Below are 24,175 nucleotides of genomic sequence, written 5' to 3'. Positions count from 1 at the left end.
GCCGTTTGAACGTTCAAAGACGAGCTCTTCGGTGGCTCAGTGGTTAATGCCTCGCACTCACATCTCAGGGGTCCCAGGTTCAATTTGGCGTGCCGGAGTCTTTTTCTGCATTATTTTCTTTCTTGCGCTTTCATATATATAGATATATATATACGGTGAGTGACGGCGACGCCAGCGGCAAAATCCAGCCGATAGTGTCTATGTAATTGCTATCGCAATAAAACGACGCACAGAACGTAGTCACAAGTAGAGATAAGTGCTAACTAACAAGTGTACTAAGTCGTTATACTACGCTGTGTATGAAAAGTGCGCTCTTTTCACAAAAGGGGCCTGTGCAGCCAGCAAAGTGAACTTTGTGTTGGGCCCGGCAACTAATGTAATCGTTCCGGTAAAAGCCGAAGGCACAGGATACTCCCCATCAAAGGATAAGCATGTGCGCACAAGCATCTAACCTCCCCCCCTCCCCCCATTCGCAGGGCAAAGTGCATGGGAGATAAGTGCACGTCGGCGCAATGTGACGGGCTGGGCACTGAGCGCGGGCGGCTTTTTTTCCCCCTTTCTTGTGTTTTCATATATATATATATATATATATAATAATAATAATAATGAGATCTAACACACAGTAATGCCAAGGAGTGTACAGGGGAAGTTATTAGAACCAATGAAATGTAAATAAGAAGAAAGAAAAGTGGATGAAAAAATAACCAGCCGTGAGCAGGAATCGAACCTACGACCTCCGCATAACGCGTTCGATGCTCTAACCACTGAGCTACCACAGCGGCCTACACTTCTTTCCCATATATATATATATATATATATATATATATATATATATATATATATATATATATATATATATATATATATACATATACATACATACATACACGGTGAATGAATGACAGCATGGGCGGCGAGGGCAAAATAATCATATATTTGCTATAGCAATAAAAGAGCCGACCTACCTCCTTTGTACAGAGTGCACATGCAATAGCATTACCCACGTGCCAGGCCTGCCATCGATTGTTATTTAAGCAGAGAGCAACGCGCCACCCATCTTCAAAAAGCAGGAAGAAACTAGGAACGCAAGAGGGAGGGGGGGGGGGGGTATAAACTTTCCATGTGATCACAGGCACTCGCTCTAATTCATCAGACATTAAAGACGGCTGTTGTACCCTTCTATCTTGTACTCTCAATGTGAACAGACTGTTGGTAACGCATTCATTGCTAAGAGCCTAAGTGAAACTGACAAATAGTATATTTTGGACACGACGTCGCATAACTGAGATGAACGCTGCCTAAATAGACATTGTACACTCCAATCGCCGAAGTGGTTTTTGCACTGTCAGTTATCTAAACGCGAAGCAGAGATTATAGTAGCACAGAAAGTTTATGAGCATGTCTCATTGGGCACGAGATAGCGCGCTCGCGAATACGTTCTTCAAACGACGCAGCTTCTCCCCCTCTTCTCGTCCCCCCCTCGCCCCCCCCCCCCCAAAAAACGAAGCAATGAATGCGAAAACGTGATGTTTAATTTCTTTAACTGTCAGCTATTGATCTTGGAAAGTGAGAGGCACACGAGTAATAAGGCGCAGCTGCTTCACCGTGGGCCTTACGACCCCAGAGCTGCCAGCAATAGCCTCCGTATTGAAAGCTGCCTGTATTAAAAACTGAATACTGGCTGCTCTGACCAGGAAGCATGCTTTCAACAATGAGATGACATTAAAAAAAAGTACGCCAATATTTTGAACACAGACCCTAGCAATCTCAAGTTCGAAGGCGTGTTTTAGGAGCTTTTACTGCAACAGCGATCAAAAACGCGAATTCGCTGGTGGAAGGAATTACGAAAATGAACTTCTGAATGAAGATTCATGAATAAAATATATTAAAGGAAAAGTGCCAACGTGTTTCCACCGTACACGTGTTTTTCTGTGGACGCGAAACATGGCAAATTACACCGTGATATCAAGAAGTCCACTGACGAATCACCGCCACAGTTTCACGCACTGATTGGACAAGACGTCACGAGCCCCTGCTGAGAGCGCGTTTTACCGTTAATGGACTTGCACAACAGAAGCTGAGTTGGCAACAAACATTGCATTGTGGATTACTTAGAATGCCCGTGCAACCGCTGTCAATTCAGCGGAATAATTCTAGGCACGTGATTGTGACTTTAGTGGCCCCAAGAACAAGATGCACATCTTTTTACGAGGCTATTGCCGGCTATAGACAATCCCAAATTCGGCTTTGGTGCAGTTTGGTGCAACTTTCATTTATATTATCAGGATGGCAGAGTAAATCTGATCTGGCGCACTTTGGTGCAGTTGGAGCAGGATGATGATGATTAGTGGAGTTTATTGGCGCAAGGGCCAGATGTGGCCAAAGAGCGCCAGAACGACGATAATGAATTGTACGATGTGCAGTGTAGATAAAACAGATATGATGTGGCTGTAAATGGGCCTAAAAAACAGTCGCTGTAGGTGCGTAAAAATATATATGTAGTAAGATTATGGCAATGACAAGTGATGTGTGCTATGGAGACATAAAATGATTTAAAAGTGATATGTATGTGAAATAAAAACTTGGGATGGAGCACCAGTGCCTCGACAGAACCCTTAAAACAAGAGCATGGAGGCCTGGGCTCATTAAAGGCTGCTATCACAGCGGTATCCTCTGAACAGAGGATGCGCTATGAACCTGTTTGGCTAAAAACATTCAATGTTGGGCTAAAAACATTCAATACTACATCCTTTAAAAAGCTTAAAACAGATTTTGCATCGAAAAGCGGCTCTTCGCCGAGGAACATAATCGGATGTAAAGGAAGATTATAGCGGTATGCTAAAGCAAAATATTTTTTTTTTCTCACTTTCAGCTTCCGGACACTCCAGGAGGACGTGGAGGACGGTTAGCCTCTCACCACATCTACCACAAGTACGAGGCTCATCGCCAGTCAGAAGAAAGTTATGAGTACCATAAGTGTGTCCTATTCTGAGGCGACAGAATAGGACATCAGTTCGCCGTGTTCTTGTAGCGGAGGACCAGTAACCCAACCGCGGCTTAATCAAATGAAGCTTATTATTTATTTCTGTGTCCCACAAGCGTTGCCAGTGGTTTCGTAGTTTCTTTCGTAGAAAGGGTTTTAGATCTGTTGCAGGGACAGTAGCAGTGGGGTTAATAGCGCGCATTATAATTGACGTGGCCATTTGGTCAGCTAACACATTGCCCTCGATACTTCTATGGCCAGGTACCCAGCAAATAGTGACATGCTGGTTGGACATATACGCTGTACACAGAACGAAATATAGCTCAATTATTATCGGATTTCTGAATCTGAAAAGAGATCTTAATGCATTTACGACGCTTAACGAGTCTGTGAATATAATTGATTTTTGTATGTTTGATTTCCGTATATGCTTCACAGCGGACAATAGTGCATAACCCTCAGCCGTAAATATACTTGTTTCCGGGTGCAGCACGCCGGATTCCGAGAAGGATGGTCCGACGGCTGCATAAGCCACCCCTGCATGCGACTTAGAAGCGTCAGTATAAAACTCTACGCACGAGTAATTGGACTGGAGTTCTCGGAAATGCATTTTAATATGTGCTTCTGGTGCGTGTTTAGTGATCTCAACAAATGAGGTGTCACAGTGTATAAGCTGCCACTGCCACGGCGGTAAAAGTATCGCTGTGGGCGTAGGACAGAGTTCCAGCAGCGGAACACCCATTTCCTCACATAAGTTTCTCACACGCAAGGAGAACGGCTTTCTCACTGTGAGTCGATTATGGAAGAGGGTGGCAGCGGTCATATCGTTTATAGTTGAATAAGATGGATGCTTGATGTTTGCACGTACCTTTATAAAATATGTGAAACTGCTATAGGATCGCTGCAGGTGAAGTGACCACTGATTCGACTCTACATAGAGGCTCTGGATCGGGTTTGTCCTGAAAGCACCGGTTGCAAGTCGGATACCCAAATGGTGAACGGGGTCTAGGATTTTTAATGCACTTGGCGTGGCGGAATGATAAATTATAGAGGCATAATCAAGGCGCGACCTGACAAGGCTTTTGTATAACTTCAAGAGGCACTTTCGATCACTACCCCATGTTGTACGTGATAGGAGCTTTAGGAGGTTCATCGCTTTCAGACATTTCATTTTTACATGTTTAATATGGGGAATAAACGTGAGCTTAGAATCTAAAGTAGTTCCTAGGAATTTATGCTCGCTTCTCACAGAGAGTTGGTCTCCCTTGATCGTAATATTTGGAAGTGGCATTACCCCTCGTTTGTTGGAGAAGAGTACTCAAGTACTTTTCTCGGTGTTTATTTTAAAACCATTCTCATCCGCCCATTTAGAGAATTTATTCATTCCAAGCTGCACTTGTCGTTCGCAGATAGACATATTGCATGATTTGAAACTCATCTGCACATCATCAACATACACCGAATAAAACATCGTACTTGGAATGACTGACTGCAGGGAGTTCATTTTTACAAGAAAGAGTGTGCAACTAAGCACGCCCCCTTGCGGAACACCAGCCTCTTGGGTAAATGATCTAGAGAGAGCATTTCCCACTTTTATGCGAAAGGTTCTGTTAGAGAGATAACTTTTAATTGTGTTTAGCATGTTCCCATGGATGCCCATGGTGGCAAGATCGCGTAGAATCCCGAATCGCCATGTGGTATCGTACGCTTTCTCCAGGTCTAAGAATACTGAAAGTACAAACTGCCTATGAATAAATGCATCTCTGATGTATGTCTCTATGCGAACAAGGTGGTCTGTTGTCGACCTCCCCTCTCCGAAACCACACTGAAGGGGGTCTAGTATACTGTTACTTTCTAGGAAGTGGGTTAAGCGCCGGTTTAACATTTTCTCATATAGTTTGCACAAACAGCTTGTTAACGCTATTGGCCTGTAGCTGGCGGCCAAGGATGGGTCTTTGCCTTGTTTAAGTACCAGGATGACTATTGCTTCTTTCCATGACAATGGAATATATCCAGCTTCCCACATGGTATTGAAGAGGGTTAGGAGCGTTTTTAGTGCTTCTGGGTGAAGATACTTGATCATTTCGTACGTTATACGATCGCCACCTGGCGCCGAGTTGTTGCAGTACGCAAGAGATGCCTTAAGTTCGGCTAATGAAAATGGGCAGTTGTAAGCCTCCCTGGAGGGACGTTTAGATTTAAGGGGTTGCCGCTCTTCGCGTTCTTTGAATCTTAAGAACGTTTCTGTGTAGTGCGATGCACTCGAGGCGCATTCAAAGTGTTCGCCTAGGCAGTCTGCCTGCTCCTCCAGGCTCTCCCCTTGGCTACTTACCAAGGGTAGGGGTGTGACTCCCGACCCATTAACTTCTTTACCCTATTCCAAACCTTCGTTTCATCGGTGTAAGAGTTTATACCGGAGATGTACCTATTCCAACTTTCTTTCTTTGCAAGACGACGCGTTCTTCTGGCTTGGGACTTAACCTGTTTGAAATTGTTGAGGTTTTCAGCCGTCAGGTAATATCGGAGTAGTCTCCAAGCTTTATTTTGTCTATTGCGTGCTTTCCGACAATCGTCGTTCCACCATGGGATGCGACGTTTATTGGTCATTCCGTTGGTCTGCTTGATACATTTCACTTCAGCGTCAATAATAAAACTTGTTAGGTATGCTACAGCATCGTCTATATTAAAATCAGCTATCTCATCTCCGTCTAAAAATGTAATTTCTCGAAATAATTCCCAGTTGGCTGAATTGGTGTTCCAGCGAGGAAAGTCAGGCGAGCGTGTATCTTCTTTTGTTAACTTTAACATAATCGGGAAGTGGTCACTCCCAAAAGGGTTCTTGAGAACGAACCACTCCAGGTATGAAATTATAGCACTCGAGACAATACTCAGGTCAATAGAAGAGTATGTGTTATGTGCAGTGCTATAATACGTTGGTTCTTTTTTGTTTAGTAGACATGCACCTGACGAAAACAGAAAGTGTTCTATTAGGCGTCCTCGTGCATCTAAACGGGAGTCGCCCCAAAGGGGATTATGTGCATTTAGATCACCAACGACTATATATGGCGGAGGAAGTTCATCAATGAAGCTTTGAAATTGTGTCTTTGAAAGTTGATAGCACGGGGGAATGTAAATAGAGGTAATTGTTAGTAGCTTCCCGAATAGCACTGCTCGGACAGCAACTGCCTCAAGAGAAGTTTGGAGGTTTATTTGCTTACAGGCAACACCTTTATCAACTACTATAGCGACACCGCCTGACGAAACGGCAGCGTCGTCACGGTCTTTGCGGAAGATGGCATAATGCTTTAGAAAGTTTGTGTGGACTTGAGATGTGTCTCCTAAACACACAGCACCTTTGGAGTATGTTTATTAAGAAGTTCTCTAATATCATCCAGGTTATGGAGAAGTCCTCTCACATTCCACTGTAAGATCTGTGTATCCATTTTAGATGTGTTTTGTGCTGTGTGTTCAAGGATGGAAAGTTAGCTCATGGACCCTTTCCAGGGGCCATGACACGAGATTTTTCTTAGGCGCTGGCCTAAGGCGCTGGCTGCGCCCTCACGCTCGGTGTTGTGTCCTTAGGCGCTGGCTGCGCTTAGGCGCTGGCTGCGCCCTCACGCTCGGTGTTGTGTCCATTGCCTCTTGCGAGGCGCTGGACAGGCGCTCTTGCGAGCGCTGCATTTGTTTTGAGGGCCTCGCCTCAAAAGACGAGACCTTCGAGGCCCCCAGCCCAGAGGTTGGTGGGTCTTTCTTGGATGGCGGAGCAGCACTGGCTGCAACCGCCGAGGGGCGAATGGCGTCACCGCCGGCTCACTACGCGTGTGCCAGACAGGCGCCAGGGGCCGTCGTGGCGCTGCCCCCTGACGCACCACTTCGGCAAAGCTAGTTTCTGGTAGGCAGGACACCTGCCTTCGTGCCTCCTTAAATGAAATATTTTGTTTTACCTTAATTGTGACAATTTTCTTTTCCTTTTTCCAGCACGGGCATGACCGCGAGTATGCGGCATGTTCCCCATTACAGTTTGCACAGTGAAGAGAGTTTTCACAGGCATCTGATGTGTGCTCTTCAGCACTGCATTTCGCGCAAGCTAGGCGGCCTCGGCATTTCTGTGAACTGTGGCCGAATCGTTGGCATTTAAAACATCGGAGGGGGTTTGGTATATATGGCCTAACTCGAAGCTTGATATACCCAGCCTCAACGGAGTCGGGCAGTACACTTGAATTGAAGGTAAGTATCAGGTGTATAGTGTGGACTTCTTTGCCATCACGCCTCATGCTGGTTCGTTTTACGTTTATGATATTCTGTTCGCTGAAACCCTCCAGGAGCTCAGCCTCCGTCAGCCCTAACAGGTCATCATCTGAGACAACGCCACGGGTGGTGTTCATGGTTCTGTGTGGGGTTACTATTAATTTGGTATCTCCAAATTTCACGAGGTTAGGCAATTTTTTATATTGTTTCTGGTCGCGGAGCTCCAACAGGAGGTCACCACTTGCCATTCTCGAAGCTTTATATCCTGGGCCAAAGATTTCCGTCAAAGACTTTGATACTAGAAAAGGTGAAAGTGTTCGCACTGATTTGCCGGGTGTGTCAGAGTGAATAACATGAAATCGGGGAAAAGATACTTTCTGGTTACCAAAAAACTTGAAAACTTCATCGGTGCGCCCTCTTTTCTGAGGGCGATCAGGGAGTGGGGGGAAGGAACAAGCCATATGTAAATGCTTACTTTCGGCAGCGGCGCCAGCCACCCACCATGGAGTCCTACAAGGGGACGCTGCAGGGTCTGTAAGTACAGGCCCCGCAGACGCCAGCTGTACGCCACCACTATAAGCGAATATGGTGTATCCAAGGTAGGATAGCCACACAGGGTTAACCCTTGCTGCCAGGAAAAATCGGAAGTAAATGGAAGAGAGAAGAAGACAGTATAGATTTAAAGACGAGAAAAGACTAAGACGTAGAGAGAGAGAGAAATAGGAAAAGGCGACTACCGATTTCCCCTGGGTGGGTCAGCCCAGGGGTGCCGTCTACGTGAAGCCGGGGCCAAAGGGGTGTGTTGCCTCTGCCGGGGGGCCTTAAAGGTCCAATCACCCAGCGTCGGCTCAACCCCCAGGATCCCCTTTTCCCCGGACACGGCAAAGCCACGCACGGCTAGGCGTGGGAGGGAGTAGAAACTCCCCCGTTAGCTCGGGTCCGTGGTGTCGCTACACACCAAACGCCTACTTGCGCAGGCGCCCCTGCGGGGAGTTGAAGCAGGAGCGAGATCACAGCATGGCGCTACTGATCCAGTCAAAAGGAACCCTTGGGCACCCCCTACTACCCTCATGTGACCACACTGCAGCAAGTTATGACGACGTTGTAATTGCCATTTTTCTTTAGTCGTGTTTTCTCCAGCAGAATATTACTAGGCAGCTACTCGCAAGTTCGTGGCCATGGCACATAAGTTGCAAGCTTTGCGTTCGATAACACTGCTGTCCCGTTCTCTATTGAAAAAAACTTCTTGATGAGAACCGCGCACACGTGAGTCGCAGTCCTGTGTGCTGACATTGGCGAGCGTTGCACCCAGTAGGTGGTGATAGTTGCACCCGGTAGCTTAACGTTCTTGCAACTGAAACTGACACTGGTCAATAAAAGCGAGCCTGAAACCAATTATCTGTCGCACACTGATGAAAACGATGTGCTGTATTATGACTAGCAGACTCCAAAGAACACGTCACAGTAAAAAAAAAAAACTGATGCTGATAGTTTTGCGTCAGCACCCATTTACACCAGCACTGATTTTAATATTACTGCCTCCATTAAAAATGAGGCCGCTGCAGCCGGGATTCGTTTTTGCGACCTGCGGCCACTAAAACACCGTTGCTGAAGTACTTATTTCAGAAAATAGTATGTCAATAAACTTGAGTAATAGGATGTTCTTTGTTTATTTTTCACTTGATAAAGATCGGGATGGGGTCTTCGTGCTTTCTCTCTTACCCCAGTAAACATAACCCGGTAAATGGGGAGGAACAGAATATTTGATGACAGCCAAGTTGTGGGTTCACAAATAAGAGTCAGATTTGAAAGGTCAATCCATGTTATGCAGCAAAGAGAACTTAATAACACACCTTGGTGACTGAGAGGAGGTCAAAGATGGCCTTGCGACCCATGTTGGCAGCCACTATGATGTCTCCTTGCTGTCCACTGTTGCCAGCTGCCACTGCCTTAGCAGTGGCTAGTGTGACGGGCTGCGTGGCACGCACCAGATCTTCAGGACCGGCTTGCCGCAACGGTGGCTCACTCGAGTCAAATGCCTGCATGAATACATTCTCAAATATGGCAGCTGTTTAGGCTAGTTGGTGCATTTGTGAACACATATTGCTGGGCTGCGCAATTGTGCCGCACTCACCTCCATCTGTGTTTTTTCACACAGCCCAGCAATATGTGTTCACATATGACACTCTGATCTTCATTATGCTCTTTGAAAATGTGGTTTGTCTTTGAGCTTTACTGTATTTACTGGCCTACTGACCACACATTTTTTTCTCGAAAAATCAGAACAAAGTGGGGGGGGGGGGGGGTGCGTTTATTACACGGGGTAAACTTTATGAAAACATTTTTGGGAGGAGCAAAAAATACAGAAATGCAGAAAAAAAGTTAGGTCTCACAGTCTTTTGCAATGAACATATGCTACACTGTTTGAAAACAGCTTCTTTGCAGCACTTCACTCATCTTCGGTGGTTGATGGCGCTATCTTCTGCAAGCTGTCACCGGGTCACCCGCGCACGCCACAAAAAGCTTTTTGCGGCTATATTTTTTCCCAATCATTTACCTGCAATAGTGGTATTTGCTGTGATTACGAGGGGCGCCCAAAAGCATGCACTACGATGCACTTTGTTAACTTCGTGGGAACCTCGCATGACAACGTTAACATCGTAGCCAGTAACCAACATTGCAGCCAGATACTCCCAGAGTATAAAAACAAACCGTCGATAACAAGATTAACAACAAAATACGGCTGCCACCTCGCTTCTACATAAGAAGTTCCTCTACGCATGGATAAAAAGTGAAGTGAGAAACGGGGGTGCTACCATGTTGTAGAAATCGCCACAATCTTTTCAGGATGATAAGTGATTTTTACTGGCTTTCCAGAAACACGCCTCGTGATAGCGACGAATGACTTTTCGCGACAGCAAATCCGGTCATCGTCACTCCTCTCAAGCTCAAGCTCCTCTCAAGCTCCTCTCACTCCGTCAAGCTCAAGCAGGTGTGCACCTGCTTGAGCTTTTTTGTATTCGCAGGAAGCAATCGCAGGTTGGTGCGGGCAGTTTCGTGACCTTCACTCGTGTGCTTATCAGCTGTGATGTCTCTATACTCGCACCCTTCATGAACCGCACTGTGGTGCTCAGATAAAAAGGGGGATGTGCCATGCACAGATAGAAAAAAAACCAATACGGCTAGTGGCAAAAGGCAAAGGGGGGCAGGGAGCGAGCTGAGGGGGGGCGACAAAATAATAAAAAAATCACAGTATATCCACGGACTGAATGGTGATGAGTGGGGTGAAGCGTTCGTCCGTCTGTTCATCCATCCAGCTGTGGGTCAACCTGTTTGTCCGTGTGTCTGTCCGTCTGTATATCCGTCAATCTAGTCCACCATATTGCATCTTTTCATTATATATTCATTATATACAAGTACCGCCATTGGGCATTATTAGCATGTAGTGTGATGTAATGCTGCATTATTAAAATTTACACGAAAGAGCATCTCAAAACAATCTCACGTACCTTCAGCAGTGCAGTTGCCATCTGCTATCAACAAGCACCCTTGATAAATTAATGCATCACTCCCGTCACAAGAGCTTGTACAATAATGCGCATAACGATCTGAACTCGCAGTCGTGCATTCACAACTCGCGGACGCAGCTCTATGAGCACCTGCTCAAGCACGTCACCTCCGCATACAATATGGCGTACCCGCTATCGAAAATGCATGCGCTTTCTCGAACACAGAACCATCAGACATGCAACGCACTCCAAGAGGCAGCGGAGACAGCGGTAGGAGGTGGCGCCCCCACTAACGGTGATCTGCGGCGCCTTCCTTCCTCTGTGCGCGGCGCCAAAACACACAGTACATAGTACGACAGTACCGGGTGCCGACCGTCAGCCACGTGCCAAGTGTGATGTATTCCGGTGCGTTCATCACGAAAGCTAATTGAAAAGCGTTTCACACGTGTCCAATAACATGCTTCTGAAATGCGAACTTTTTTTCTCCTCCTACCTTTCGAAAGGGGTCCGTTTAATACGTCAGCAGAGTCATCTAGGGCCCCACAGCCCTATTTTCACTCTTTCATCTTAGAGTGCACGTGTTGTCAGTGCATGTGTTGTCAGTGATCGTGTCGCACGGCTACGCGAGATGTCATGAAAGCACACAGCTTTTTTGCTTGGCGAAAAGCTGAAAATCGTCAAAGAAGCCAAGAAGGGACATGCAGCCACAAAAGCAAGTATTTCTTGGGAGCTAAAGATAGCCAAGTCCTAATTGAAGACTATATTGCCTAATAAGGCTTCAATTCTTTAGAACACAATAAAGTTCGAATTGAGGTGAAAGAATGTGAAAGAAGGCGAACACGAAAATCTAAAGAAAGTCCTGGTGGAGCAGCTGCTTCAAGGGCGGAGCTCTGTCATCAATATTGACGCACCATCTTCAGAGAGAAGGCCGGCCATGTGGCGTTGCGCCTGGACATCAACGATTTCAAGGCATTATACGGGTGGCTGGATTGTTTTAAAAATTGCAATAATATCGTCTTCAGCCGTTCCTGTGGAGTAAGCTCCTCGGTACGTCTTCAGCCACTTTTGTGAAGAAAGCTCCTCCGCAGATGTTACCACAGTGCAGGAGTGGAAAGGGTGACTGCCGGACTTGATTGTAGCATACAAGCCTTGCAACATTTCTAACCCGGATGAAAGTGGCATATTTTACCACATGCAGCCCGAGTAGACCCTTACTTTGAATGGTGACAGCTGTCACGGAGGGAAGCCCAGTAGAGAGAAATCGACGGCCCTGTTCTTTGCCAACGAGGACGGTTCTGAAAAACTACCGGTACTCGTAATAGAGAAATTTGGCAAGCCACAATGCTTCACAAATTTCTGGGTGCTGCCTTGCAAGTATGACTTAAACAAAAAGATGTGGATGACGTTCGCTATGTTCACCAAGTTTCTACAGCAGTTAGACAAAAAAATGGGTGCAAAAGGGAGAAAAATTCTTCTCTTCGTGGATAACGCGTATGCCACCCACTCGACACGACCTGCCTGCGGAGCATCATCATCATCATCATTATCAGCCTGACTACGTCCACTGCAGGACAAAGGCCTCTCCCATGTTCCGCCAGTTAACCCGGTCCTGTGCCTGCTGCTGCCAATTTATACCCACAAACTTCTTAATCTCATCTGTCCACCTAACCTTCTGTCTTCCCCTACCCCACTTGCCTTCTCTGGGAATCCAGTTAGTTACCCTTAATGACCAGCGGTTATCCTGTTTACGCGCTACATGCCTGGCCCACGTCCGTTTCCTCTTCTTGATTTCAACTATGATATCCTTAACCCCCGTTTGTTCCCTAATCCACTCTGCTCTCTTCTTGTCTCTTAAAGTTACACGTACCATTTTTCTTTCCATTGCTTGCTGTGTCGTCCTCAATTTGAGCTGAACCCTCTTTGTAAGTCTCCAGGTTTCTGCTCCGTAGCTAAGTACCAGCAAGATACAGCTGTTATATACCTTCCTCTTGAGGGGTAGTGGCAATCTACCTGCCATAATTTTCATAATTTGAGAGTGCTTCCCAAATGTGCTCCACCCCATTCTTATTCTTCTAGTTATTTCAAACTAGTGGTTCGGCTCCTCGGTTATTACCTGCCCTAAGTAGACATAGTCTTTTACAACTTTTACAACTTTTACCTATCTCGAAGCACTGCTCTCTTCCGAGGTTGTTGTACATTACTTTCATTTTCTGCAGACTAATTTTACGACCCACCTTTCTGCTCTCCTTGTCTAACTCCGTAATCATGAGTTGCAATTCGTCCCCCGAGTTGTTCAGAAATGCAATGTCATCGGCGAAGCGCAGGTTACTAACCTGCGCTTCGCCGATGACAAAAGGACATGAACCTTCACTAGTACACAACACCTTTTCTGACAGACCCCATTTTGATAGTCAGTTGGCTTGGAATGACTTGGCTACTTGACTATCCAGAATGGTGCCACATGGTCAATGGTTGCCAACTGCTAGTTTGTTATTACGTGCTACAGCGGCGTATAATGACTAATTTAAGGCTGTGACATTTAAGACACACTGTGACACACTGTTTCAAATGTACATTTCGCAATACCAGGTTCGATACCAAAGCCAATTAATTACCCATGTCTCATTAAGCGGAACGCGTAATTTGAAATTTTTCCACCAAAAGACAAACTAGGCGGAAACACAATAACTTTATGACATTATGAAACGAATGTGTGGAGAAAGTTTTCACATATGAAACGTATTGGTGTGCAAAGGTTTTGAGGAATAATATCTAAGTGCTCAGTGCAATGCTTTTGTCATCCCCAAAAGATCCTTGACAGGACCTTTTCCGGAACAATTGTTGTCCTCAGAAACCATCCCAAAAGACGTTTCCGGGTCAAACCAGCTTGTGTCATCCTCAGTAAGTATTAAGGTCAATGAGAACTGTGCGAGGACGATTGTACCATATGAGGACGACCTCAGGACATTGAGTGTTGTCTGGGAAGATACTCTCCATTAACTCTTATCCCTAACTGTTTCCATTCTAGGCTTCTGAAAACCTCCTGTAAGCACGCGGTAAATAGCATTGGGAAGATTGTGTCCCCCTGCCTTACACCCTTCTTGATTGGTATTCTGTTGCTTTCTTTATGCAGCACTATGGTAGCAGTTGATACCCTGTAGATTTCTTCCAGGATGTTCATATATACTTCATCGAAGCCCTGACTACGCAGTGTCTGCATGACGGCTGATATTTCTACTGAATCAAACGCCTTCTCGTAATCTATGAAGGCTATGTATAGTAGTTGGTTATATCCTGAGCATTTCTCTATAACCTGGTTGATAGTATGAATATGGTCGATTGTTGAGTAGCCTGTTCGAAATCCTGCTTGTTCCTTTGGTTGATTGAATTCTAATGTTTTCTTTACTCTGTTAGCAATTACCTCCGTAAATAGCTTGTATACTATAGAGAGCAAACTGATCGGCCTGTAATTCTTCAAGTCCTTGTCATCTCCTTTCTTACGAATTAAGACGATGTTAGCATTCTTCCAAGACTCTGGTACTCTTCCCGTCAGGAGACACCCCGTAAACAGGGTGGCTAGTTTTCTAACACAATCTGTCCACCATCTTTCAGCAGATCTGATGTTACCCGACCCTCACCTGCAGCTTTGCCTCCTTGCATGCCCTCCAAGGCTTTTCTGACTTCTATGATCACTGGTGGGTTGTCATCTGGTTTACTGCTAGTTCTTATAGTATTAAGGTTGGAGTTGTCCCGGCTACTGTACAGGTCTCTGTAAAACTCCTCCGCTATTTTACCTATCCTATCCATATTGGTAGTTATTTTGCCTTCTTTGTCCCTTAGTGCATACATCCGATTTTTGCCTATCCCAAGTTTCCTCTTCACTGCTTTGACGCTTCCTCCGTTTTTTAGAGCGTGTTCGATTTTCTCCATGTTATACCTTCTTACATCGCATACCTTACGCCTATTATTCAACTTCGAAAGCTCTGCAAGTTCTATTTTGTCTGTTGTACTTGAGACTTTCAACAGAGAATCAAGGTGGTGTTTTTCCCGCCAAACTGCACAAGCGGTCTGCAGCCGCTGGATGCCGGACATCAAGTGTGTGAAGCGGGGCTACAGAAAGCCGCTTGTGCAGCATCGGCTAGCGGCAATGAAGCGCAGCGAGTAGGGAAAAAAAAGATTTCCGTGCTTGACACTACGAACATAATCGCCAGTTCGTGGAGCGTAGCGTCGCAAACCACAATTGCTAACTCATTTAGGCATTGTGGCTTCATGCGAAAGATTGCTTCTACTGCTGGTGACTCCACATCTTCAATGGATGAGGATTCAAGCACCATCGGTGACAACGACTTTCGAGTGTTTGAAACTGGCTACAACCATCTCTAAATTCGTGGAGGCTGACAACAACGTTGCCATCGGCGGTGAACGGTCACTGGACGAAGCAGTCACAGAAAAACTTCTCGGTGCCGACGCTACTGCGACGTCGAACGAGGAGAACGCTGCTGCCGCAGATTCTGTCGCCCCTATGTCATTCGCCGATATGCTACGGCACATAGACGACATCAGGAGCTACGTTTGTATACGTGACACCACGGAGGACATGCTTTAGGACATTTCAAAGCTTGAGAGGAAGCTTTTACAGATGGGCTGAAAGAAAGTGCAGAGGAAGCTTACGGATCTTTTTAAAGGGTGTGCCATGTTTCGCTACGGCTGTTGGGAATCGCGCCAGAAAATTGTGGCGCACTTAAGGTTCGTTTCAATTATTCATAACTAGTATCTGCACGGCAGCATTCTTTTCGCTTTGTTTTAGAACCCTGTAGTGTTTGTTGGTAGTTTGCGTTAAGGTTCCTCGCTAATCCGTGTGCTAAACTTTTTTTTTGTGGGCATAAATTTTCATGTTTGATTTTTACACATCACATTTTACGATGATTTTGGGCAGCACCGAGAAAGTCGTAAAAACCAGGATTCCACTGTAATGAGAGTTTTTTGTTCAAAATATTGCCTGAAAATTTCAGTTCAGATTTAAGTGGTAGTTTTTGACCGTCAAGGTAAATGTCCGGAACAAGATGGAAAGCTCTGTTTCTTGTGAATAAAACACATATACTTTTTTGTGGATTAAGGATGAACCCATTCTCGTCTGCTCACTTAGTTACCTTATTTAAGCTAAGTTAAACCTGCCGCTCGCACATTGCGAGGTTGCACGATTTGAAACCTATCAGCACGTCGACGAAGTATGTGCAATAGAACATATTGTGTGATATACAGGAATGCAAGGTATTCATTTTAATAATGAAAAGTGTGCAACTCAACACATCACACCTTGAGGCACTCCAGTCTCCTGGGCAAAGTTTTGAAACAAGAGATTCACCACCCGGACACAGAATGTGTGACTGGACAAATTACTATTCATCGTGTTCAGCATGTTACCTAGGACACCTAGGTGTGAGAGATCTCGCAAAATCTTAAAGCCCCATGTGGTCTCAAATACTTTTTCCATATCGAGGAGCATCGATACGAAAAAGTGTTTGTGGATGAATGCGTTTTGGATCTGTGTTTTGATACGAACCAGGTGGTCAATGGTAGATCTGCCTTCTCGAAATCCGCACTGGTACGAGTCAAGTAGGCTGTTAGTTTCAAGGAAGTGTACGAGTTGGCGATTTATCATTTTTTCAAGAAGTTTGCATAGGCATGTTGTCAGCGCGATGGGCCTGTAACGTTGAAATTGTAGATGGGATCTTGCCCTCTTTTAATATGGGAATGACAACAGCCTCTCACTGGAAAACAAAATGGCATTGTAGACGGAAAATGAGTTCCTTTTTGCATTTCGTGGGGTAGGTTTCTCAACAATTTATAGACCACACAGTTAGATCCCGGAGCAGAAGTACTGCAGCAGTTTAAAGATGCCTGTAGCTCTGTCAAGAAAAAAGGTTGGTTATACACTTCATATTTTGTGGGGAGCAGGTGCGCCCAGCCTCCCTTTCCCTTTTAGGGCAGCGCACGCGCCTGGTTGCGGGGACCCCTTCCCCCACGGCCGGCGCGTGCGATTCCCCCCCCTTTCCCGGCGCCAGGAACAGGTTCCCCTCTCCCTCAGCGAGGAAAGGTACCATTCTCGTCAGGGAAAGGGAAATCGGGTCGGGGAACAAAACGAGCGGGCAAACGGGCGCTCGCGCTCTGACACCAGCGACCATCCCAGGAGGACGAACCCGCAACCCCTCCTGCGAGCCGAGGACGCCCACGACCGAGGTGTAAGCGTCAACACCTTTGTTATCTGTAGTATCTCCCCGCGACAGTGACGCGCGATTGCTAACGCTTAGCAATAAAGTGTTTGTTGTTGATCTGGCCAGTTGCCTTATTCGCCCGAACCCGTAGTAGTAGCTGCAATGAGGCAAGCTACGGTTGGGGGACGTTAACCGTGCACGGAACGACTGTGGGCGGCTGAAACATTAGCTATAGGCTTCTGCGTCAGCCGTACACAGGAAGCGGTCCCCCAACATCTGGCGCCCAACGTAACGAATTTGGCAACGCGGCTAGTTCTGTGGACGCGAGCAAGTGCCAGGGCGCTCTTCCACACGTAGGATAATAGGCATGTCGGAATTCCAAGATTTGTCAATGTTGTCGGATGTCGCGTCGCAGAGTGGCGATCCTTTGGCTAACGCGGGGGTACTGTTAGGACTTTCCGACAGCGTAGAGCTTGGTCGTTTCACGCGGGATGATCAGGAGGGTGCAGAGACCGCGTTAGCAGAGAGTAGGCCTACGACGGAGAGCGGCCCGCATGGCGCTCCGGCATCTCGCGACGCGAACAGAGAGGCGCCGCCACAAGTTACGACACGCGCCTCAACTATAGGCGAGTCTTCGGGCAACAGTTTGCCCTCGAGCGAGGTACTCTTACAGAATGCGCTGTCAGTTATGCAAAGCCTCGCGAGCGCCCTGCAGAACACAGCGCAGGCCCCCGTGCAAAATGTGCGACCACGTGTCAAGGTAGACGTTCCGACCTACACGGGTTACCACGACTGCAAGAGCGCCAACGAGTATCTCGACCGGTTGCTCCATTATCAGCAGGCGACGGGTCTTTCTGATGCCGAACTTCTCGAGCGCGTGGTCCCGGTGTCGCTCACGGAGCAAGCGGCTCGGTGGTTCCGACTAACCGGACATCGCGCCCGTACGGTAGAAGAGTTCCGCGAAAGCTTTCGCGGCGAATTCCTACCGGCTAATTATGAGTGGCGTTTGCGGAGGGAGTTGGAGCTGCGCACCCAGCATCCGGACGAATCCTTGCTGGAATACGTACGGGCGATGGACGAACTGTATCGTCTCGCGAACCCTCACGCCACCAACGCGGAAAAGGTCGAGCGTGTTACCCGACAGGCGCACCCGACTTTCGCGGCGCACTTCAGGGGATGCAGGTTCGCAGACCTCGAAGAGCTCGCCACCGAGGCGAAGCGCATACAAGGGGACATCCTCGCAGCGCGTTCGTATCGCCCCCCTCCGCCCGCCGCGCAGTCAATCGAGCCTCGCTGTGCATGGAACGGCGGCGCAGTGACTTCAGAAGCGTTTAGGGGTAACGCATCAGCATCGTACGCTGATGAGCACGTGTCACGCGGTTGGGAGCTGTCAAACCGCGCTTTAGACCCCTACGCTGTTGGGGGACCGTCCTATGTACGGCTGACGCAGAAGCCTATAGCTAATGTTTCAGCCGCACACAGTCGTTCCGTGCACGGTTAACGTCCCCCAACCGTAGCTTGCCTCATTGCAGCTACTACTACGGGTTCGGGCGAATAAGGCAACTGGCCAGATCAACAACAAACACTTTATTGCTAAGCGTTAGCAATCGCGCGTCACTGTCGCGGGGAGATACTACAGATAACAAAGGTGTTGACGCTTACACCTCGGTCGTGGGCGTCCTCGGCTCGCAGGAGGGGTTGCGGGTTCGTCCTCCTGGGATGGTCGCTGGTGTCAGAGAGAGCGAGCGCCCGTTTGCCCGCTCGTTTTGTTCCCCGACCCGATTTCCCTTTCCCTGACGAGAATGGTACCTTTCCTCGCTGAGGGAGAGGGGAACCTGTTCCTGGCGCCGGGAAAGGGGGGGGAATCGCACGCGCCGGCCGTGGGGGAAGGGGTCCCCGCAACCAGGCGCGTGCGCTGCCCTAAAAGGGAAAGGGAGGCTGGGCGCACCTGCTCCCCACATCTCCTCCCCCCTTAAGAAGGCCCCCGAACGACAGAGACTGCAAAGAGGGAATAATTCGTTTTATTCGTCCTCTAGATAGGCCAGAAGGGCCTGGTCTACGTCCATGCCCTCGGACCGTTCGGTGTCTGCCGCGGGCACCGCCGGAGCCCCCACCGCTCTCTCACCCGCCTCCAAGGTCATTGACGCCACCTCCGGTGTCAATGCAGCCGCCACCAATGTCTCTCCCGGCCCCGCCGCCCCCCGCTCTACGGTAGCCGTTATTGATAGCGGCGCAGGCGGACTCTCGCTGGACGCGTGGCCTGAGGCAACTCTCAGCAGCCACTGCGCGAAGTCCGCCTCCTGGGCCGCCCGCGCCAGCATGGCCCGAACCGCGGCGCCGGAGCGCTCCTGGGATGATTCGCGGCTGGATGGTTGGGTAGCCTGGGTGCGGTGCCGGTGTAATTTCCCCAATTCGTGGGAGTTATGGATCACCACGGCGCCGCACTCGCAGAACCGCGTCCCTGCGGGCACTGGAAGGCAAGCCCCGTTAGCCCTCCGGTCCGCGTCCTCTACCGTGCGCCCCTGAAAAGGGCGATACAGGTGCGCTGGGGCGACCCCAACTCGGGCCCTTTCCTGCCGGCGCCAGGGCCTCGAGGAGACGTAAGACACCGGAGGGTCGCCTCCATCCTGGCTGGTCCAGGTTGCCACGTCTCGGTGGTTGCGGCCGTGAGGCGATGCGGTCGGCTCGCCGCGTTGGGACCCTGGTCTCGTTCCCTGTGAACCGGCGGGTCGTGATGGTGACGGCGAAGCCGAGAGTTGGTGACCAGGCGGCAGCGCGCGCGGACCCCCTCGGTGGCGGCGGCTCGAGTGGCTCTGCCTCGGCGTTCGCGGCCGGGCCGCAGTGGGGTAGGGCTGCCATGTGGACGTTGGTGGGGGTGGGGGCTGGCCGTAAGGAGGTGGTCTCCTCTCCTTGCTGTTCCGGCGGTGCTGTTCCCAATGGCGCTCCATCTGTTCGGTGATGGATAGCTCACTATCGCTTCAAGCTTACCCTTATCCGGCAAAATGCGACCCTCGTCAAGCGTAAATCCCAATAATGTTATTCGGGTCGCCGCTATCTGAGCTTTGTTTGGGTTCAAAGTGATGCCCGCAGACCTCAGCCGTTCTAGAACGTCTCTCAAGTGGCGCACGTGCTCTTCGAACGTTTTCGAGTAAACCACTATGTCGTCTAGATATGCGAGTGCGTGCTGCCACTTTGCATCTCCCAAAACACGGTCCATTAGCCTCTGATACGTAGCGGGAGCGCCCATCAAGCCAAACGACATTCTCCTGAATTGGAAAAGTCCTCTGTGGCACGTGAAAGCTGACTTCTCTTTATCCCGCTCGTCCATCTCAACCTGAAAATATCCGCGGCTAGCATCGAGCGTTGTGAAGTACTTCGCCCCGCCTAGATTGGATACTAACGATGAAATGGAGGGAAGAGGATACGCGTCCTTCTTCGTAATTTCATTCAGCCTGCGGTAGTCTACACAAAGGCGATACGTATCATCTTTCTTTGGAACTAGAACTACCGGGAAACCCCATGGGCTGTTTGACCTCTCAACTACGCCTGTTTCGATGAGTTCGTCCAAGGCGGCGTCTAGTGCTTTCCGCTTAGCTAAGCTGATTGGTCGGGGATTGCATTTCCAAGGGCGTGCATCACCCGTGTCAATTCTATGCTTAACCAGCGTAGTGCGGCCGGGACAGTCAGTAAACATCGCGTCATATTCGTACAACAGCGACGACAGCTGCGCTCGTTCCCCCTCTCGTAGGCTCTGTGCCTGTACCAAAAGCGGGTGCACTGCCCTTTCCTGCAGCGCAGCACATTGCTCCGGCGGGGCGTTTACTCGCTTTCTCGGCGCGCTTTCCTCCTCGCGTACTCGCGCCTCTCCCTGCGATTGGCATGCTTTTGTCAATGCGGAGGCCTTCGAGAAAAGCTTCAGCGCGTCTCCGTCGCGCTCTCGGTAACCACCGTTTGCAATGTCAATGACAATACCCGACTTAGCGAGGAAGTCTCGACCCAGGATTAGAGACATTGACAGCCCTGGAAGATGCACGAAACGTTGTCGCCTCACGCGTCTGTCCCAGCGGATCACTAGCCTAGCCGCGCCGCTCGATTGTGCTGTGCCCGTAGCTAGACGGAAGATGGTGTTGCTTTGCCTCAAGCGGATGTTGTTCTCGCGGAGATGGTGCAACACATCGTCACCGAATAAAGAAGCGCTTGCCCCAGTATCCAAAAGTGCTACGAACTTTTTCCGAGCTATCGTTAACTCGATTAGCGGCGCGGGCGAGTCTACGGCATCACCTGCGCGACAGACCGACGGTGCAAGTGATCCGAACGCATCGGTAGGATTACTAATCGCCGCGCGGGGTCCCATGTGGATCACCGGCGGCGCCGTCCGTTTCCCGAACCGCGCGTTTGCTCCTGACCCGGCGTGCGGTCGCATTCGCGAGCGATGTGCCCTGGCGCGCCGCACCGATAGCAAGGACCGCGGACACCACGCCGGTTCGCTCGTAACTCGCCTCGATCAGGTGGTCCTCGCTCTGGATTGCGCCGCTCGTTAGGCCTCGCGTCAACCACGTGCTCCTGCCTTGGAATGTCACGCGCAGGGGCGGCGTGTGCCGTACGGAGCGCGTAAGCGTAGGGGTCTAAAGCGCGGTTTGACAGCTCCCAACCGCGTGACACGTGCTCATCAGCGTACGATGCTGATGCGTTACCCCTAAACGCTTCTGAAGTCACTGCGCCGCCGTTCCATGCACAGCGAGGCTCGATTGACTGCGCGGCGGGCGGAGGGGGGCGATACGAACGCGCTGCGAGGATGTCCCCTTGTATGCGCTTCGCCTCGGTGGCGAGCTCTTCGAGGTCTGCGAACCTGCATCCCCTGAAGTGCGCCGCGAAAGTCGGGTGCGCCTGTCGGGTAACACGCTCGACCTTTTCCGCGTTGGTGGCGTGAGGGTTCGCGAGACGATACAATTCGTCCATCGCCCGTACGTATTCCAGCAAGGATTCGTCCGGATGCTGGGTGCGCAGCTCCAACTCCCTCCGCAAACGCCACTCATAATTAGCCGGTAGGAATTCGCCGCGAAAGCTTTCGCGGAACTCTTCTACCGTACGGGCGCGATGTCCGGTTAGTCGGAACCACCGAGCCGCTTGCTCCGTGAGCGACACCGGGACCACGCGCTCGAGAAGTTCGGCATCAGAAAGACCCGTCGCCTGCTGATAATGGAGCAACCGGTCGAGATACTCGTTGGCGCTCTTGCAGTCGTGGTAACCCGTGTAGGTCGGAACGTCTACCTTGACACGTGGTCGCACATTTTGCACGGGGGCCTGCGCTGTGTTCTGCAGGGCGCTCGCGAGGCTTTGCATAACTGACAGCGCATTCTGTAAGAGTACCTCGCTCGAGGGCAAACTGTTGCCCGAAGACTCGCCTATAGTTGAGGCGCGTGTCGTAACTTGTGGCGGCGCCTCTCTGTTCGCGTCGCGAGATGCCGGAGCGCCATGCGGGCCGCTCTCCGTCGTAGGCCTACTCTCTGCTAACGCGGTCTCTGCACCCTCCTGATCATCCCGCGTGAAACGACCAAGCTCTACGCTGTCGGAAAGTCCTAACAGTACCCCCGCGTTAGCCAAAGGATCGCCACTCTGCGACGCGACATCCGACAACATTGACAAATCTTGGAATTCCGACATGCCTATTATCCTACGTGTGGAAGAGCGCCCTGGCACTTGCTCGCGTCCACAGAACTAGCCGCGTTGCCAAATTCGTTACGTTGGGCGCCAGATGTTGGGGGACCGTCCTATGTACGGCTGACGCAGAAGCCTATAGCTAATGTTTCAGCCGCACACAGTCGTTCCGTGCACGGTTAACGTCCCCCAACCGTAGCTTGCCTCATTGCAGCTACTACTACGGGTTCGGGCGAATAAGGCAACTGGCCAGATCAACAACAAACACTTTATTGCTAAGCGTTAGCAATCGCGCGTCACTGTCGCGGGGAGATACTACAGATAACAAAGGTGTTGACGCTTACACCTCGGTCGTGGGCGTCCTCGGCTCGCAGGAGGGGTTGCGGGTTCGTCCTCCTGGGATGGTCGCTGGTGTCAGAGAGAGCGAGCGCCCGTTTGCCCGCTCGTTTTGTTCCCCGACCCGATTTCCCTTTCCCTGACGAGAATGGTACCTTTCCTCGCTGAGGGAGAGGGGAACCTGTTCCTGGCGCCGGGAAAGGGGGGGGAATCGCACGCGCCGGCCGTGGGGGAAGGGGTCCCCGCAACCAGGCGCGTGCGCTGCCCTAAAAGGGAAAGGGAGGCTGGGCGCACCTGCTCCCCACAACGCTTACGCGCTCCGTACGGCACACGCCGCCCCTGCGCGTGACATTCCAAGGCAGGAGCACGTGGTTGACGCGAGGCCTAACGAGCGGCGCAATCCAGAGCGAGGACCACCTGATCGAGGCGAGTTACGAGCGAACCGGCGTGGTGTCCGCGGTCCTTGCTATCGGTGCGGCGCGCCAGGGCACATCGCTCGCGAATGCGACCGCACGCCGGGTCAGGAGCAAACGCGCGGTTCGGGAAACGGACGGCGCCGCCGGTGATTCACATGGGACCCCGCGCGGCGATTAGTAATCCTACCGATGCGTTCGGATCACTTGCACCGTCGGTCTGTCGCGCAGGTGATGCCGTAGACTCGCCCGCGCCGCTAATCGAGTTAACGATAGCTCGGAAAAAGTTCGTAGCACTTTTGGATACTGGGGCAAGCGCTTCTTTATTCGGTGACGATGTGTTGCACCATCTCCGCGAGAACAACATCCGCTTGAGGCAAAGCAACACCATCTTCCGTCTAGCTACGGGCACAGCACAATCGAGCGGCGCGGCTAGGCTAGTGATCCGCTGGGACAGACGCGTGAGGCGACAACGTTTCGTGCATCTTCCAGGGCTGTCAATGTCTCTAATCCTGGGTCGAGACTTCCTCGCTAAGTCGGGTATTGTCATTGACATTGCAAACGGTGGTTACCGAGAGCGCGACGGAGACGCGCTGAAGCTTTTCTCGAAGGCCTCCGCATTGACAAAAGCATGCCAATCGCAGGGAGAGGCGCGAGTACGCGAGGAGGAAAGCGCGCCGAGAAAGCGAGTAAACGCCCCGCCGGAGCAATGTGCTGCGCTGCAGGAAAGGGCAGTGCACCCGCTTTTGGTACAGGCACAGAGCCTACTAGAGGGGGAACGAGCGCAGCTGTCGTCGCTGTTGTACGAATATG

General features: G+C 50.0%; 1 protein-coding gene across 3 annotated transcripts in view; it reads right to left on the bottom strand.

Annotated features, from left to right (window-relative positions):
* rhea (Talin_middle and talin-RS domain-containing protein rhea) overlaps nt 1–24,175 on the bottom strand; it is a 908,869-nt gene that overhangs the window by 148,240 nt on the left and 736,454 nt on the right. For all 3 annotated transcript variants that reach the window (XM_037423602.2, XM_037423603.2, XM_075891790.1), the window contains exon 47: nt 9,085–9,270. In XM_037423602.2, the coding sequence (XP_037279499.2) occupies nt 9,085–9,270 (186 nt within the window). The remainder of the gene's footprint in view (nt 1–9,084; nt 9,271–24,175) is intronic.

This window comes from Rhipicephalus microplus, chromosome 4, assembly GCF_043290135.1.
Source record: "Rhipicephalus microplus isolate Deutch F79 chromosome 4, USDA_Rmic, whole genome shotgun sequence".
Classification (NCBI taxonomy): Eukaryota; Metazoa; Arthropoda; class Arachnida; order Ixodida; family Ixodidae; genus Rhipicephalus; species Rhipicephalus microplus.
This window is presented reverse-complemented; position numbering and strand designations above follow the sequence as displayed.